The sequence below is a fragment of the Antennarius striatus genome, chromosome 21, assembly GCF_040054535.1.
Source record: "Antennarius striatus isolate MH-2024 chromosome 21, ASM4005453v1, whole genome shotgun sequence".
Classification (NCBI taxonomy): Eukaryota; Metazoa; Chordata; class Actinopteri; order Lophiiformes; family Antennariidae; genus Antennarius; species Antennarius striatus.
The window spans coordinates 8,840,420-8,860,000 of NC_090796.1; the positions used below are offsets into that span (position 1 = coordinate 8,840,420).

The 19,581-nt window shown below is 41.6% G+C and overlaps 1 protein-coding gene across 1 annotated transcript in view; it reads right to left on the reverse strand.

Annotated features, from left to right (window-relative positions):
• ankfn1b (ankyrin repeat and fibronectin type III domain containing 1b) overlaps positions 1-19,581 on the reverse strand; it is a 107,979-nt gene that overhangs the window by 11,437 nt on the left and 76,961 nt on the right. The window contains exons 6-11 of the mRNA XM_068305467.1: positions 6,571-6,790; positions 6,157-6,364; positions 3,534-3,731; positions 2,350-2,463; positions 2,065-2,162; positions 940-1,030 (exon numbers count right to left, since the gene is read on the reverse strand). Of these exons, the coding sequence (XP_068161568.1) occupies positions 940-1,030; positions 2,065-2,162; positions 2,350-2,463; positions 3,534-3,731; positions 6,157-6,364; positions 6,571-6,790 (929 nt within the window). The remainder of the gene's footprint in view (positions 1-939; positions 1,031-2,064; positions 2,163-2,349; positions 2,464-3,533; positions 3,732-6,156; positions 6,365-6,570; positions 6,791-19,581) is intronic.

Sequence of the window (19,581 nt, forward strand, 5' to 3'; positions counted from 1 at the left end):
AACTATGACGACTACACATGCTGCACACAAACAGCTGTCCTGAAACCAGTCTCATAAATCAATATACCAAAATGGTTAGACAAATTTATGTGTATGAGTTAATTTACTTACAAAGCAACATGTGTTAACTTTGACTTTGTTTCCAATCATAAAAACTACTCAGAAAATACAGACAGACAGACAGACAGACAGACAGACAGACAGACAGACAGACAGACAGACAGACAGACAGACAGACAGACAGACAGACAGACAGACAGATAGATAGATAGATAGATAGATAGATAGATAGATAGATAGATGGATGGATGGATGGATGGATGGATGGATAGATTGATACCTGCTGTGGTGAGTCAACACCTCAGCTGTTGCTGCACATGACTTCACGGTTAATTTCTTGGCTGAACTCAGGCAACTTCTCTTGCCAGCCAGGCCCAAAGACCATCCTGAGGCTATGATTACACACACTGATGTCCACAGTAGGGGTTCCCAAAACCCATTCAGCCTGCTGGCCAACGAGGGTCCAGCTGTCACCCCCCACCCCCCATAATGATGTCAAACCAACGCAAGAATGATGTTGGAAGAACCAAAGCAACTGAGTGGACATGAAATTATGTGATATCTAAGAGCCTTTATGTCTGAGAACTCCCCAACACACACACACACACACACACACACACACACACACACACACACACACACACACACACACACACACACACACACACACACACACACACACACACACACACACACACACACACACACACACACACACACACACACACACAGAGTTTCTTTTTGCTAGGTTATGCATGAAGACACAGGGGTCTGTTTTTCATTCTGTTTCTTGTCTGTTTGTTGACTTGGAACTTTAGCATTTTATTTAATACCGAACATTGACATGAACATGCGTGTGTACACATCATGGAGACTTACTGGACGGTGCAGCGCAGGCAGGGGTGGAGAAAAGTGGAGGCCCCCAGCCCTTCATGTTGTATGCTGACACCTGGACATAGTAGCGTGTCCCCTGTGAGGGCAGGACAGAAGACAATCAGGGAAAAAGTTCACCAAGTACGTGTCTGTGTGTGTGAGTGTGTGTGTGTGTGTGCGTGTGTAAGGTGAAGGTCTATCAGGCCTGCTGTCTGTCTATGTGTCCATTGTACAGACAGCAGGCCTGTGTCTCTCCTTTCTCAGCCAGATCAATCAAATGGACTGCAGACACTTTCTGACCTTGCCTTGACCCCTGTCATCTGACAGGACTGAGCTTTAGTTGGAAGCAGGGGTCTTAAAGGGGGATGTTCTCAAACACAATAACAAACAACGAGTGGAGCATCTGTTTGTCTACATGCCCGCCTAAAAATGACAAACATAAATCAGATGGCAGGCTACCAAGCTGCTCTTTCTACCATTCTGGAGGCTGTTTTTCAACTGTTGCTAAATGGTCAACAGCCAAGACTTTCAACAAATAGGGTTGTTGTCCAGTTGTGTTTCAAAAATGACTATAAGTCCCCCCCCACTCATCATTTAGGATTGATGCTGACTCAAATTTGTGTGTGGCGTTTTATGCATATGTATGCCTTAAAATGTCGCCTGAGCAAACATCTTGAGTTCCCATGAAAGTAATATTAAGGGCCTTCATGTGGGAGAATAGCTTTTAAAAATTTTAGTGGTCAGCACGAACAGCTGGAGAAGCTAGAGCTTAGCGGTTCTTTGTGTTGCTTTGTCAGCCATAAAATACAACATAATGGATGATTGTATCCTTTTAATTTTGTAGTTGTTAGAGACTAAAGGGGGAACAGAGGGGAAAGGACTATGACTCTAGGTTTATGTGGAAATGGTCATGTCTAAAGCAAGGGAGTATAGACGCACAGGAGCAGATGTTTGATCCAGGAAACCCTTAAAACATGTATAAAATTTATTGTCAGTGGCTTTTCTCCCAGAGTTAACAGGGTCGACAGCATCCCGTATAAGATTATTTCTGTTATTTTGGTTTCTTTATAGTATTCTTCCTTACTCTTCTGAATAAGATACCACGGAGAAGGAGATGTGGCCATTACTTACAGAAGTGAGTCCAGTGATGTTGCACTGTGGCACGGTGCTGTCCTCAACCACCATCTCACCAAGTAAAGGACTGAATGATGGGGCAGTACTCCAGCTCACTGCAGATTCAGACAAAGACATTCAAATTCATTAAATATTCAGAGCATTTTCATAAAGTGATGCAAATATGCATAAGAATAAAACATGCTATAACAATAAAAACTTTTGGCATGCCATTTCGCTTCAGCGCGCTACACATTGTGTACTGGTTCTAAATGAAGCAGTGGGATGGGCACCCTGGCTGACCTTTGTACTTAGTAACCACAGCAGAGTTGACGCTAAGAGGTTCCTGGAAGTCCACCCTTAGACTGATGCTGCTGCTGACAGACAGGCAAACTACACTAGGAGCCTCTGGAGGGTCTGGGAAAGCAGACAGACAGAAAGATACTAAATAAGTTGGGAGATACTTGTTCATTCGCACAAGTGAGAAACACGTCATCTATTGGCTGCTTGTGAAATCGAAGCAATTTACAGTGTGTTTTCTGTAAAACACAATGCAGCAGGATTTGTAATCTACTCATGTTAGTACAACTTACCCATTACACACACTCATGTTAGTACAACTTACCCATTACACACACACACACACACACACACACACACACACACACACACACACACACAAACACACACACACACACACACACACACACACACACACACACACACACACACACACACACACACACACACACACACACACACACACACACACACACACACTGGCGCAGGGATGTTAAATTACAGGGAACTTCACCAAAGATTAAATTAGTTTGGAGGGATGTGTGTGTGTTTGTGCTTGTGTGTGTGGGTGTGTGTGCATGCGAGTGTGTCTGCTTTCACAGGGTGGCTGTCTACCTTGCCACTAAGCGTGTCATGAAATGCTTGTAAAAGATTCAAGTAGAATACAGTTGTGTTTTGTTTGCACACACACTGAATCGTATACCCGGTTTCCTGGTGTGAAAGCTGTTAAACCAGCCCAGACATAATGCCTGCAGAGAAATGTGTAGCAAAAATAAAAACCTGGGTACAACCCCATCTCAAAAATGATGAAAGTAATGAAAATATCAATAGAGACAGAAGGCAAAGATTTGTCATTATCTAAAATCTAAATGCAAGTAAATATGTCATAAATAGAAGATATTAAATATTTAAACTGATGAATTCAGATATGCTTGGAATTTGGTGCCCACTGCACATTAAAAAACAACAACTAGGGCATATTTATCAAATGTGGAACTTTTGAAAATGGAATGTCCTTTTCCTCTTCAGCCCATAGGATGGCAAAATGGCTACAAGCTATTTGAAATTAGATACACCTTATTGTTTACTTCAACCATTAGTCTCTTCTGATGCAATTCTATGTTTTACAGAGTCAAAACCTTTTTGTAATCATTAATGCAAACAACAAAGTTGTCTGCCAGCCTTACTAGCATGCTCAAAGCCGGTCTGCATCCGTCGAAAGAGTCGCAGTCTCCACTCCCAAGCCTTGAGCTGCCTCTCTTGGTCTGATCCCTCTCGTTCACCTGGACCCTCACTTCCAACCTGGGCCTGAAGCTCTGACACTCGCTGCTCAGCCTCCTGCACCAGGGTGGCTAAATGAACTGCTCGGCCCTCCAGACTCACAACTAAGAAACCGGAGCGAGACATAAGAAGAGAGAGAAGAAAGTTACATCAAAAATAATTATTCACAAGCTCCATTACAGGAGTAAGCAGTAATGGCTTAAATTTAAATACTGATTTTTTTTAAATTTACTTTTACACGCACTATCTATGCCTGTTTTTATTTACAGTCTGTTGGGTTTTTTTTATATGAAGTACTTGGTCCAAGCAAATCTTTTGTTATTAAAGACTTTGAGCTACTTTATGTGGAAGAAAAAGTCCTATAAACATAAAGTTTAATATTATTATTTTATCAAGTGCCTAAACAAAACACATGGCTTCACTGATACTGCTAAAACTGCAGAAACCCACAGCCTGCAATGCTGCAAATTACTTTTGCAGGCTGCCTTCTTTAATGGCTTTGTTTGCCAAAATGCTGCGGCAGATTCCTCAATAAACTCCATTTAACAAAACAGTCCCTCTTTAGAAATGACATCACCTTGACAATGACAAGAAAATGTGGCTATCAAAGTGAGACGGGTTGCAGAGGGAGGAGTATCGTTCATGTGCGGTTACAAGAGAACACAGAACAGTGACAACTGCATCGGCATCATTTTAAACTGCCATTGTAAAAGTATTTTTCTGCAAAACTTGTGGAAAAATTGGATAACTGATCTATTTTTATTATATACCACAGCCTCACACAGCTATAATCAGAGGAATCTTTTCTGGGAGTTACTAAAACAATGAACATTGATGCTTACTTAAACAAAGAACGTAACCCTATAGCAGAAGAGACCAACAAAAATATTCAAATCCTCACAGTGCAGTTGGTGATAGTGCTTGCATTACCCTAACGCAAAGATCACAGATTCTAATCCTATTACACTTGAAATTGCCGACATGCACAAATCAATCTAAACAGAAGTGTATACATAACAGGTAATGTAAAGCCGTTAAGCTCACAAAAGACAGTAGCTGTACTGTACTTCTCCATTGGTGGCTGGTCATTCTTGGAGTGTTTGGGACTCGTGTGTGTCTGTGTTTAGTCTGTGTGGTCTGTGTTTGTTCATTGTAGATTCCACTGTTGAGCGTTAGATTCCACTGTTGACAGTAAGTTTAAAGCTCCGTGTCAAAATGTTCATCTGGGTGTTTAATTCTGCGGCTCTCTCTGTGTCTCCACATTGGCTGTGAGCTTCTCTTTGAATCTGAGTGTCAGTTTTCTGTTGTTCTTTTAAACTGCTCGTGTGAAGACTTAAAGACAGTTTGTCACTTTTAAAACAGGGTCAGGGTTAACTTTTAATGTTGGAGTCACAATTATTACTGGGGACCATTGGACTTGGGAGTCCTGGACTGAAAGAAATAATTGTTGAGGGTCCATTTTGATTTATAGTCATCAGCTCCAGAAACTTGTCCAGATGCTGTCAACACTGTGTACGTATGTTTTGGTTCACATTAAGACTGGATTCATCCACAGCACATTAAAACAGGCTAGTCATGCTTGGAGGCACCAAAGAATGTAAAATGAGCCTATGTTTCTTTTCAGGATTTATTCTACAGTCTTTATCTGACTTTTATCTGTGTATCTCTGCAACTGCTTCAAATGAAGTCAAGTATAGTGATATCAATTTAAGTTTAATGTAAAGTTTGCAGCACATTTAGAAGTCAATCCTCCACAGATGGTGTTTGATTTGGACATGGTTACACAAAAAAGGTGGCCCTTTACTCTCCTTATGTGCTGCCCAGTAAACCTCAGTAAACATAACTTTCCATTCAAGTGTTTTCAGTTTAATGATACCTTTATAAGATGTCTGGCTCTGCTCTGGAAAAGTGTGTGCAAACGCAAACACAAACAAGTCTGGGAGCCTTGCTGGCGAGTTCTAATCATTAACAGAGGAAAAGAACAGAGCTCTGCCGATCACAGATGACTAATATTGCATTATTATTATTATTATAATTACCACCCCTTCATCGCCTTTAATAGGTTTTCACTGCCAGCAATCAGAGTGTGGACAAATGCATCACTGGTATGCAAGATAAGTCACATGTGTGTTGATGCTTTGGGCAACACATGTGATTGCTTTGGTAGCAGCTGATGATGTAGCTTCCACTGGGAAAGTGTTGATTAACATACAGTGACTATTGGAACCCAAACAAACCCTTTGATATTACTTCTGAGCTAAAACTTGGAACCTACATAGGAAAAAATGACTCAAGATTTATCAGAAACTGAGAGATGCGGTTTCCAGCTCATTCATATCATAACTTGCAAATGGTGCGAGTTGTGATTCGTGGAAGTAACACAAGTCACATGAGACTTAATTGGCTGTGTTGTGCAATTTGCTCCAGGAGCTGTAGCTTTCATTTGTTTAATTGACACTCAAACTATCGCCATGTACTTATGTCTGTGGCCGGGTAGTAACATCAAGTACACTGTGTTCCTCTACTCACAGTGGGGGCTCTCCTTGGCTCCGGCTCGTAGCAGCAGCTTGGCCATGGGCACGTTGTTGGTCATGATAGCAATATCAAGGGGCAGGAGGCCCTCACTGTTTGGAGTGTTCAGGTCCAGCTCCTCCAGACTGTACTGGGACAGAAGTAGCTGTACTAAGTCCAGTTCTTGGTGCTCCACTGCCTCAAACAATGCTTCATTACTCTGGAACTGCGATACAAAGAAAGTTAACATGAAGTGCATGTATGAATACAAATATTTTTGTCTTGCTGTGCAGTAGTAACAAGATTGGTGTATAAAGTTACCGTCTGCATCTTAGTAGCCGAGTCTATATGTATATAGGCTATAGACAAGACTATTTAATGCCAAATGTTGCTGGGTTTATTATTTTTTCCCTCTCTTTCTCCCTGACTTACTATTGTGGTTTTGCGCAGCCTCTCCTTGTCTCCTCCACGTCCTGACACCACACTATCTTCCAGGCCAGAGAGGTTGGTGCCTGCACGAAACTTTCCAGACAAATTTCGGTATAGGCGTCGAGCTGCGCTAGGGGAAGACAGGCTGGCTGACTTGCGGGTCGTGGTAGGCTGGTTAGCATGGTCCCCCCTCATGGGCTGTGTCATTTTGGCAGTGTCAGCCCTGAGGAGAAATGAGTGGCCACAAGACAAACAGTAGACAAAAATGGAATATCACAGTTGGTTTAACACTTGGACCGTATGAAGCCTGATCTTGAATCAATTAATTAATGGATAACAGTTTTTCTCAAAATAACTATTGGAGCACATTTCTCCATCAAAGCAAAATAGCCGCTTTTAAATAAACACTAATTAAAATTCTACTGAAAAACTTTTAACTATCTTTATCCAGATCAAATTCATACCGCGGCACGGTGGCGCAGTGGTTAGCGCTGCCGCCTCACAACACAGCGGACCCGGGTTCAAATCCTGCTCTGTGCGGAGTTTGCATGCTCCCTGTGTCTGCGTGGGTTCCCTCCGGGTTCTCCGGCTTCCTCCCACCTCCAAAAGCATGCGCTTCAGGTTTATTGGCCGTCCAAATTGCCCGTAGGAATGACTGTGTGTGTGCATGGCTGTATGTCTTTGTGTGTGGCTCCGTGGTGCACTGGCGGAGTGTCCCCCGCCTCACGCCCTCTGCTGCCGAGATAGGCTCCGGCTCCCCGTGACCCGCCGCGGCGGATATAGTGGTGGCAATCTGAAGATGACTGACTGACTGAAATTCAGACCAGGATGGCTTTGCTTTTAGCAAAACACTTTGCCAGTTCTCCAGCTTATTTCTTATTAACTAATTTGGTCAAAATAGTCTTATTTTTTCCATCCTCTCTAACAAGTTCAATGAAAATTTATTGCGGCAATTCTGCTGAAAGTCAGAGAAACAAAGGAGCCAAAAAAAAAAAATTAACTCCGATAATAATCATCTCCTTCACAAGGCAATGTATGAAGTGAACAAAATGACGGAAATCAGAGGGGACGATGTAGCCATAATTTGCAGAAAATACTACAAATAACACTGTACATCAAAATGACGAAAAAAAAGTGAAGTGAAAATGTACAAAAACTTCTTAATCTACATGTTGTGATGAATTAAACAGCCCTGCAGACCATCACTGTTACACCACTGGCTTCACTTCTCATGTGTTTTAGCTAATATATACCTTAACAAAGCCTCCCCTATTGCTTCGTTTTTGTTGTTTTTGACTCTTCACTGCCATCTTGTGGATGTAGCAGCTCCAAAGACAAGGACAAATGGAATATTGGAAGTACAATTATATTGATTGATGCATCTTTGAAACAAGCAGAGAAGGTTCTGGAGCCTTTGTGCCTCCACCTCCAGACTGAGAAACAGCTTCGCACACCAAACTGACAGGCTGCTGAACTCTCTCCTGTTCCTCCCCCCTCTGCCTAAATAATTACTTTTGCAATATAATCTACTTCCTCACCAAGAGATTTAACCATAAAATTGCTGCTGTGGTATTTTTTTCTCACAAAATTGTTGACATGTTTTTTGCAAGGGGCAAAAAAAAAAGGAACAATCTTCATTAATCTTGACAGTGGATTTGTAGACTTTTAGATTGTTAATCACTAATGTAAGGAAACATCCACTCATGACATCTTGTCACAGGCTGCATACATGCGAAAGTGAACAACTGACTTTTTGCAAAATGTAGGTATTACAGATATAATGTATTTACACTCTCCTCAAATCTTTATTCCCATTGATACCACAACCCTAACAAATTATCTTCATCCATTTGGGAATGGGCTTCAAAAACCTGGCTGAGAACTGCTGATCTATGGAATGGTGATAAATTGCACTGATCTGCCAGATGGACACCACACTGGCATGATCAGTGCTCAGTAACGGGTGCCATCCTGCACTGGTAATGCTTGCCTGGTGGCTGATTCACCAGTGCTGCTTTGTAACGTCATCCCTTTCTTATGGGTTTCAGAGGTTACGATTCCCCTGCCACCGGTGTCTTGGCATTCCTGGTATGAGGGCAATGTGTCCACTCTCAATTCTTCTGTGGGACATGATGACATTGCGTATCTTGGTTGAGCCTGGTATGTACACTTAACACACACTTAAATGCTGAAAGAAATGTAAGCAGGACTCTACAGGCAATGGTGATAAACCTAATGGTAATCTTACAAAGAGAAAAATTCATTCCTCAAGGACGATAAAAAGTGTTTCTTCTTCCTTTCCTTTGACTTTGCTCCTGCTCTTACCATTTTCCAAACCCGCTGTTTTTCTCAGATCTTCCTGGTTATAAAACACTTGAAACTTCCATACTTAAAATGCCAAGTTGATGAAAGAATAAAATAATGATTGTCACATCCGGCTCCCAGTTACATTTATTTGAATTTACCAACACAACATTAAAATGACTTCAATATCATTTTCCCTGCAGTAGTCGGTGCATTTGCTGCTAGCCATATTGTAAGTCCAGTCCACATGGAAATACTAGTTTACTATGCCTCATTCTAGAAAGCATTGTAAATGAACTACCATTAATGCAAATGTTACTACTAAATTGCAGTGGTTTGAACAACGTAGGGAAAGGCTGACAAAAGTAAATACAGGTTGAGTTATGCTGGACCTTCATGCCATATGCCAAGAAGTATCACACAAGCCAAGAACAGATTTGTCAAGGTGAGAACATCTGTAGGAAAAATGTTATTTATACTCTTGCTCTGCTTTGGATGTGTGAGCCCACACTTGCATTCATATACACACACACACACACACACACACACACACACACACACACACACACACACACACACACACACACACACACACACACACACACACACACACACACACACACACACACACACACACACACACACACAAACCCTCCCCCAACACATGCAGATTGTAGAACAGCTGACGGCGGCCTACATAGTAGACTTTAAAGCAGCTTCAAGCCCCCGCAACAAGCCCTTTTTCACAGGGCCGATACACCTAAAATACCCCTGATCCCCGTCCCTTCCCGCTCTGTCCCATCCATCTCCACTCCATCCCGTAATAGAGGCCTTATTTTAGACATCCTCATGTTCCCGGCCGGGCCTAACCTATTCCAGGGTTCCAGATAAAGCGCGGCAGGTATTTGGAATAATTTTTCCATGGGCCTGGCCCGGAAGATAAAACAAGAGATATATTTGTAATGCATGCACTGGTATCGCATTTCAAAGAGAGAGCCCATTGGAATCCAGCCCCAGGCTTATTGTTATTTGCCTGAGATGGAACAGACAACTTTTTTCTGTCGGCAGAACAGTGCTTCATCTCTCTCTGACGACATTAGGGAGTGTATATCGTGGGGTTACTGGTGGTGAGTGCGTCTTTATTTTCAGAGAGATGCTGCATCCTGCATGTGAGATGTCATTCCCCAATGACATGACCGACAGAACGACGAAAGACAAAATAAGAGATAACAGAAAGTACAATACAAAACTAGAACCAAGGTGGTCTGCAAAATCCTGCGACACCCCTGAATTCAAAATTTTTCCCTGACCTACTTTCAGGATAGGTCAGGGTAATTTGTGGGATGTTTCAATCTTTGACCACAGATCAAAGCTGGTGCATAGGTAGATCAAAGCACTAGCTTTGATCTGAGGGGGCCTTCTCCCTCGTCTTTCCATCTTATCCTGGGTCTACAAAAGTTGAAATTTGACCTTGACCTAGTTATCTCAAGGTCAAGGTCATCATCTCATTCTCATCCCCTTTGCCACACGAGTAATGTGCTTTTGGTTTCATCTTTCTATCTGCAACAGTTGCGAAGATATTTGGTGGATTAACTAATGAACGAACAAACAAACAGACTTAACACACAAACAGTGACAATCACATCACATCACCGCCTTGAAGCGGGATGTCATGACAATTCAATAACATGTCAGAGCAACATTTATCAATACTGTAATATGATGAACATCATCATGTCTGTAACTTTTAACACCTTTTTATCATTTATTCATCATTTATCTGGTTCGTCCGGCTTGTTCTGCTGCTCTCTGAAATATCTGACACTTTGCAATCAATAAATATTGTCGATGAAGATGATTTGTCACTGATAAGCATGATCTACCTCAGTGGCACATTCGTAACCCTGTGAATGCTTCCCAATAAAAGCAACCCTGGGTTCATGTGTTTCATGTGAAACAAAAGTATTACTGTGCTGATATACAGTCAAATGTCTGGCTTATTTTTAATTAAATTTTAATTCAGAATTTACCAATGCATAATTTGGGTTTTCTTCAGCTGTTACTGTATTGATGACGTTACTTGACTGACTCGTTCTACAGTATACTTAATGTCTGTCATCACCACAACATTATCTTATCTGTGTTTTACTGTCACTTCCATTCAAAAGGAAATCACTCTTGATGTTGGTTAATCAACTAGGCACCAAAAATCTATCTAAAAGGCTTGTTTTGACAAGAAGAAAGTTATTATGTTTGTGTTGAAACATAGACAGTAAAAATAAAAAGGCTTTGACATACCATAGCTCTGATAAGATTTATTGTGTTAAAGCTGCGAAGACTTTTTGCTTCCTCTCACATAACCTGCACAATTCAGTCATGTTGCAAAAAAAGGTCTGTCAATGAGAGAATGCTGATTTGTATCGTATTATGTTTGGAGAGGTCATTAAAACTAGAAAAGTCCTTTCGAAACCTTTTTGGTGTCTTCATCTCTATAGAAGGGAATAACATCATCTTCTTCACCAGAGTGTGCAGGTGATGACCTTATCAAACACTTTGTGCACATTGATTTTCAATTTAAACAACCATGCACTGTATATAGCATGGCTGATGTATAAAAATGCTGCCCATGAACAGATGGGTTCTGGTTTCAGAAAAATCTTGAAGATTTGAAGGACAAATGGACCCCAACATTTGTTTGTAATATAAAACTGCCATATTACACCTCCAAAGCAAGTCGACTCTGCATAAAAACTACCAATACAACTTGGTTAGAAGTAATAGGTGTGACACACACCAGAAACCTCTGGAGTATCAACAACACCTTCACCATATTGAAGGCATTTCTTTTGAACTAGAGCTGCTACAATAATCTGAATAAATGACTAAAGATCAACGCTCAGACATATCACACACATATATAACCTCACGCGCACACACACACCCCCACACGCACGCACGCACGCACGCACGCACGCACACACACACACACACACACACACACACACAGTCCACATCACACAATTTCCTACACTTTTACCAGGTTTGGCAAATAGGAAGCAGTTGTTCTGGAAAACCAAAGTCTCTAGCTAGAACCAGACTCCATGTTTGGCCCCCAATCAATCCCACATCAAATACAACAGACCTGCTACAATGAAACTGCATGAGAGAAACAAAAAAAAGAAAAGAAAGAAAGAAATAAACAACCCCAAGCTGCAAACGCACAGAAACTCAGCACTCACTTTAATTTAGGCTTGTTTACACAAACAGTTTTAGTACTCCAGACAGTGAGTCACATGTGAAAAAGCCTACTTATAAAATACTCTGAGTCTAGACAATTGCTTAGCATTTGGCTATAAGTCTAGATGGAAAAGACCTGTGATTTCAGAAAATCTAAAAGAAAATAGTTGGTTCCAGCGCTGCAGAATATTTGAGGTTTTTGCATAAGCTGAACGGCAGCCACATAACAGTTCATAACAGCGGTGAGCAGGGAAATGTCACCAGAACACTTGAAAACAAAACTGCTAACTCACAGCAGAGTGGAAAATATTGCTTAGTCTGAACACTCCCAACTTGTTGCAAAACGTAAAATGACATGGTTAGAACTACAACAATGACTGGATCCATCTGCAGGGGTGAGCGTGATTGACAGTCAGCTGCAGGAGGGAGAGGAGTCGAACCGGCCCATGAGGGGAGCACCAGGGATGCTGATTGGCACAGCTGGTGCTTGCTGGGTAATTATACCACGCTTCCAACACAGCAGCTAACTGGACCTCACATAACCGCTGCTCACCAAGGACAGTCGGCCTGCCGGGATTCCTGACTGTCTGGCAATATCGCCGTTCAGCATGCAATAAATGTCAACAAAATGTGGTCTTAAAGCACTTGGAGCCAAAGAAGCTGATGCACTTTAATTAGTTCTATATTAATGTTTAAGTGTATTTGAACAGTGGTGGAAACAACAGGAGATTCTGTCCTGTTCTGGTAGTCCAGAATTGTCAGAATCTGTTTTCTTCATCTTCATAGTTACGATTGAGTTTGTTCTTTCTTCTCAACCCATTTTCTCCCTTTAGTTGTCCTTCTTGTCTCTCAACATGCCTCACACACAATTACTGTTCTCATAAGGTGTAACACATTCTGCATATTTGCTGAAGCAAGTCAGGGAAAATATAAAAAAAAAGTTTTTAAATGAATAATGGTTCAGTTCCAACGGGTAATGAAGGACTGGTTACGTTAAATAGCAGCTTTAATGTGAGTAGGAAAAATGGTTTTGACCAGAACTTCTGACTAAAAATATAGATAACATTAATCCAAAAAATAATAGAAACAAATTCAGACACACGCACGCACGCACACACACACACGTACACACAGACACACACACGCACGCATGCATGCACGCACGCACGCACGCACGCACACACACACACACACACACTGTTTCTGCATCCAAAGTCACTTTCTTTCTGTACTCTTTGGTGCTTCCTGCTTCCTTCTGTTTGCATCCACTCCTCTCTTCTCTACTGTACCACCTTATGTCACAAGGTCACTTAGGTTCAGCTGTGTGCTGACAACAACCCCCCCCACATTTGTCCCCCCGTCCCCCCAAACCTCCCACAAAGACTAGTTTACTGCAACAAGAACACATAAATCTCTGCTGCATGTTAGTGTGTGTCTAATCAAGTTTATTACACACAGACACATATGACCATTCGTATTAGTTGACACGCATTGCATTGGTTGTCTGCCTGGGTCAAGTTCTATAAAACAAACAGAAAAAGGAGGAAGATAGATGGAAAAAGAGAAATGTAGAACAGGCAAAGACAACAACAGAAGGATAGTGGGGTGGTGGGGGTCAGAGGCAAACTGTGAGGGGAGAAAGTTGTACAAATTCACACACACTCTCACACACACACACACACACACACACACACACACACACACACACACACACACACACACACACACACACACACACACACTCACACGCGTGCACACGCACAGTACGCTGGCTGCTCTAAATGTGGCTTGTAGAAGGAAATTCTGAAATCTGAGTCTTGGCACCAGACAGGCTGGAAGCAGGCAGTGTGTGTGTGTGTGTGTGTGTGTGTGTGTGTGTGTGTGTGTGTGTGTGTGTGTGTGTGTGTGTGTGTGTGTGTGTGTGTGTGTGTGTGTGTGAAGGGGGGGGGGGTTCATATATCCATCTCCTCCGTTTGACTCTTAGCAGCTTAGAGGCAAATTGACACTTCACCAACACTGACCTCCAGCCACTCATGTACGCAACACATCAATTGTAGGTGTACACATACACATATTAGAAAAAGTAAACACATACATGCAGGCCTGTGTGGGTATTTTAAATGAATTTCATGTAAGAAGAATGCAATAAAGTTTCAGCGGTACACATTTGCTAAAAACAGTAGCCCCTCAAATGTTTACACAGTGACATGGATTACCCAACCACATGTGCTTTGGAAAAGTGGAGTACTGGTCTACGGCAAAGTTACTTATTCATGGGATAAATATCAAAGTAGTGAAATGATCTTGTGATGATGAGCAGCCTCTGCACTTCTACGAAAACAGGAGAAAACACAGTTGAGCCTTTTGCAACACAGACACAGACAGTAGACAGCATAACGGATACCAGGCAGGATAAAGCCATATATTTTTTGTTTACACCAAATTATCACCATCTACACTATTTTCCCACTGTGGAGTCATTCAGTTTTGGTAATCAAGTGTGCACTCTAGCCTCAACTTCCTCTTTTTGATAAGCTGGATGTAATTAGATGGTGCTCTGCAGGTCTCACAGTTGTTCAGAGGTGATATTTGTTCAAGAGAGCAGACTTCCTTGTGTGTTAGTAAAACTGTAGGTTGATTGTCATGTACTAAAGGTTGTGCTAAGTTCAATGACATCCAGGTTGTTTCATCTGCATCATTCTCTGTAGATGAACCCTCCCAGTATTCTCTTTTTCCCTACAGTTCAAGTCAAAAATGACACAACAAAACCAAACTGCCAACACCATGTACTATACCGCACTGCATGCTCCTGTATCTCCACTGACTTTATCTCTCCTATTTGCACAGTCTTTCCTCTGAGTCTCGTTTTATCTTGTACTCATCTTCTCAATCCCTCTCTCTTTCCCTTGTGAGAATGGCAGCGAGAGGGTGAGTGGTTCGCTATATGTTTAACCTTTGAAGTGGGCCTGCTGTGCCGAGCGAGGCCTGCCACCTGTTGGCTCTGTGTGTGCATGTGTTTTGTGTGCACGCAGAGGTAAATCTCTCTAATTTTGATGAGCAGAGACAACAGTGAAGTTACCATGGGGATATGGTGGCGGGCAGCGACTGAGGTTCTCAGGACGTGGGGGTGGGTGCATCCTAGGTGGATCACATACACACAAACACGCACAGAACCCCTCCTCTGTCAGAGCCTTGGTGACACCATGTCTCCCACGGTGATCGTGGGCCCAGCCTGGGTGGCTCCAGGCCTTCTGTGTCTCTCAGTATGTGTGTGTGTGTGTGTGTGTGTGTGTTACACGAAAGGGGTCCCTGCCTGGGCCGCCATATGCCACCCACCCAACCAGGGAGAGGAAAGGGGTGGGGGCGACCCCTGGCCACTGAAGGCACCAGTTGGCCCATTCTCTCAGTCACACGCTGGCCGGGCGCCATGTTTAAAGTCACACGGCTGTTTATCTGAGATAGGAATGGGAAGAGATGGTCTGGTGGGGATGAGGGGTGCTCTCCTAGCTGTGATAAAGGAACAGTGCATGGTAGGACATAAATATATGGATGGATGAATGGATGTATTGTGAGTTGAAAGGCACAGCGTGAAAACACAAAGTCATCTGATATCAAGGACGCCCAGAGACAATCACACTCCATAACTGAATTTACCAGATTGAACACTAAACAATGCTGAAAAATGGACAATAATAGTCACCGTTGATTAGATACAAATTAAAAATCTGTATTTCCCCATGAATAAAATCTTGCTAAAGGAGACATCTAGAATCGTTCCATCCTAAGGCTTTGCCCTGGTTATCCTCTGAGCAGACTTCAGTGAAAAAATGGAGGTGGACAGGTGGAGGTGATTGATGTCAGTTGCACTAAAGTGAAAATTGGAAGCATCACAGAGGCAATTTTGAATCATAGCAGCAACACAGTGATTTGTTAACAAAGGTTTTACATAATATGACTGCGACATGGAAATGGGGGATCAAAGTTGGAAAAGAAAATCATAAGTAAGAGAAAGTGCAAATAATCCCTCCTTTGGATATCAAAAGTCTGTACTGCAGCACTTCAGCTCCATTGTGGACTGATTTATGTCCACATCAGGCTATAATGTACTACCTGAGCTTCCTACTTCAGTCCGTAAACTATTTTCCAAAACTAACTTCGAACCGCAAGCCTCCTGGGTTCCCAGCTGATTTTCTTCTGCCTCTGAACCTGAACTCAACCCTCACACACTCAGAAAGTAGGCAGAGGGGTGCAGTTTCCTCCTCTTCGGTTATCACTTTATAAGCAACACATGGAGCCCTTTGACCCAACCAACTATCTCTTAAACACAAACAGGAGTAAACACCTAAAGACACATTAAATTATCTTGATTTTTCCCCATACTCTTTATGCCATAATGTCTCCCTCTCCTCTCCTTTTCCAACTCTACGGTCCAGTTTTCACTTTTGTGCTCTCTCTCCATCATCTTTTCAACTACCATCCCACTCTCTCCTCCTCCCCTTCTTACCTATTTCAGCCTTCTGTGACTCCCCTCTTTGTCGACTTTCCCCTTCCCTTTACTTCACTCTTTCAGTCTGCCTCCCTCTCGCCCTCCCCACCCCGTCTCTCTGTTTCTGTGTGCTGAGGTTTGGAGTGGAAACTAGTGTATCACGATGGAGACACACAGGACATGAGGGAGCCAGCCTCATAAATCTCCTTCAGTGCAGCAGCATCCAGACTACAGAACGCTGTATGAGTGTGCGTAAATATTTGAGGGCATGCGCTTGTGTGAAGTTGCATGTCTGAAGCAATGCATGGTCATTTTTATGTATGTAGGTGTGAATGTGCTTCATCTATATAATGTTTGAGTGAATGTATTTGTTGCTGGCCACGCATGTGAGAGGCTGATATGTGTCTGTATTTTTTTTTGCATGTGTGCTCATGTGTATATTTGTGTGTGTCTGTGAGGAACAATAGTCCAAGGTCTGTACAAATGCAGAGAGATAAGCAGAAATCCTGCTCCCTCATGTGGACTGGAAACTACACTCATCTGGTCAACAACATAAATTAATACTGGAGGCCAAAAAGCAGTGAAAGCACAAACATCAAGCATCAAATGTTCAATGTTTTTCCCAAGGCTTGAAAGACTTCACATTTATGAAGACTTTAAAAATGAATATAATAATTTGTGCACCAAAAATAAGAGAAATTCAAAAATATTTATGTTTTAAAAAATAGACATATTTTTATATTTCTATGAAGAAAAGAGTAACTGTTGCAAACTGCCTCCAAACCACAGAGCATGACTTTTTTAAGGAGTAAAATACTTTGATCCCTATGTGCTCAATACACTGATTTTCAATATCTTTCTCTGTATTTTCACTATAAAAAAGAGAAAAAAGAACTTCCAGACCAACATTGCAACTAGTGTATACTCAGTTATGTTATCTTGTATTATATATAAGTGAATTATTGTTATTTAACATTACAGGTGTCAAATATTTGTTATAGTTACAAAGCAAAAGTCAAACATCTGATATTCTAGCACAAGCTGAAATCCGTCTTCTTCTATAATGATCTGTAACAGTACGGATGCTCTGACCAGAATATCAAAAGAGAAAAAACACACGGACCTACTTAAACATCTGCCTCATTTGAACTGACAGCTTTCAGCCACAGGAGAAAGGAGAAAATATGTAGAGATAAAAAAGAAAGAGTCGCAGAGTATTAAATCAAATCAGAACCAAATGAGGCGAGTGGCATCCTGTCCGAAAGTACTTTTCAACCTGGTCCCTTGAGCATTGCCCCTCTGTTTTTGTACTATGAATTTGGTAGGGTTTTTTTCCAAATGTTTTTTTCTCTCCTTATGCAAAGTTCATGTATTTGCACTTGGCAACCCACAATTCCCCTTTAAAGCCTGAGCTCAATGCAATGCTAACTATTACAACGTGTGTGTGCTCATGTATGAGTGTGACCATGAATATCAAGAAGGAAATCAGACCTCAGTTCCCACCACCGTGTGTGAGTTTGTGTGTGTTGGTACGGCGGCAACGGTAAAGGGAAGTTCGGACCTCATCCTAGGAGTGCTGTCAGCTACAAGTCGTGCCTGACGACAGTGAGGCACCGGTACAGAGCATGGGGGCCTCTAGGGAATGTAGATGGAAGGATTTAAACAGCGACTGCTCCCTTGCCACACACATCACTCTCAAACAATTATGGTATGGTACCAAATGCGCTCCTTCAAATTTAACTTTTATTTACTAAGTGGATATGGGCTGAAGGGGAGGCCCCAAATTGGGTGTTGAATGATACATTACATTTTGATGTTGAAGTACTTATGTATTAAGTTTCCTCTCCAAGCGTACTGCGGGGGAATTGTTATGGGAAATAAAAACTGCTTGGCCGACACACACAGCTGCATTTTCGTTGTACTAAGGGGTTTTGGCAAAGGGCTTGTGCTTCCTCTCCGCCACCATGAAAGGATAAGGAAATAAAGACTTATTTACTGACTCCATTGTAGAACGGAACCAGTGTGTCTTTGCGGCACTAGTATGATTTCTAAGACTCTTCTCGATGTCTCTCGTCTCTTTATGATGTACAGGAAATATGGCAGCAAATACATGCACATTATTACCTTAGATATTGAACTAAAGATCACTTAGTGGTATACAATAACAACAGATGAATTTAAAAATCAAAACATTAATAATGTCTTTCAAAGAAACAGAAGTCAAAATCAATATTTTGTCAGGATAAGCCCTTTTCTGGAAAAAATGTGATTTATTTTTCAACAATTATAACCAGCAGTGTTTACCCTCTTATTTCACTTTTAACACCCACTGTCTCCACACATACCCTGGAGTCCATTTACTATGATTACCAATAACAATAACACTGACATGATCTTTTATCACATTTTCCCAAGGCTCTGCCAGCTCTTACAGACTTTGACAAGCTACAAAAGGGCTCCTGTTTCAGTCTCGTATACAGGCCGACGGGCTCAGACTTCTCTTAACAGACACAGGTTTTTGGACTTTCTGACTTGAATCCACACAAAATAGTCTGCTAAATAAATAGTGAACCATTAAGCCACCTGAGGTTGCTTTACTTTGAAGAGCTGCTGACAGGTTTCCATTTTGGTACTTACTATAATCCTCATGTTGCTTTACTTTTAATAGTTATGATTTAAAAGATGAAAAATGAGGATGAACATTATTAAAAGTTCATTTCCATATTTAAATCAGTATGATGATGTAAAAGACTTTTTCATACATACTTTTTAACTTGACCTTGTTTCACAAGTGCTTAGCTATGCTTAACACATTGACACTTGGTACTGTGATTTTTACCATTGCCCTCAAGGGTACTTTAAATTCATAATTCAACAGTACTATATTTCTTTGAAAATATGGCGTTGTAATAACAACTCATAAATTTAAAAGACAACAGTAAAACAGATTGCTTAAACAGGCAAGAGGAAGAGCTGGAATATCGAAC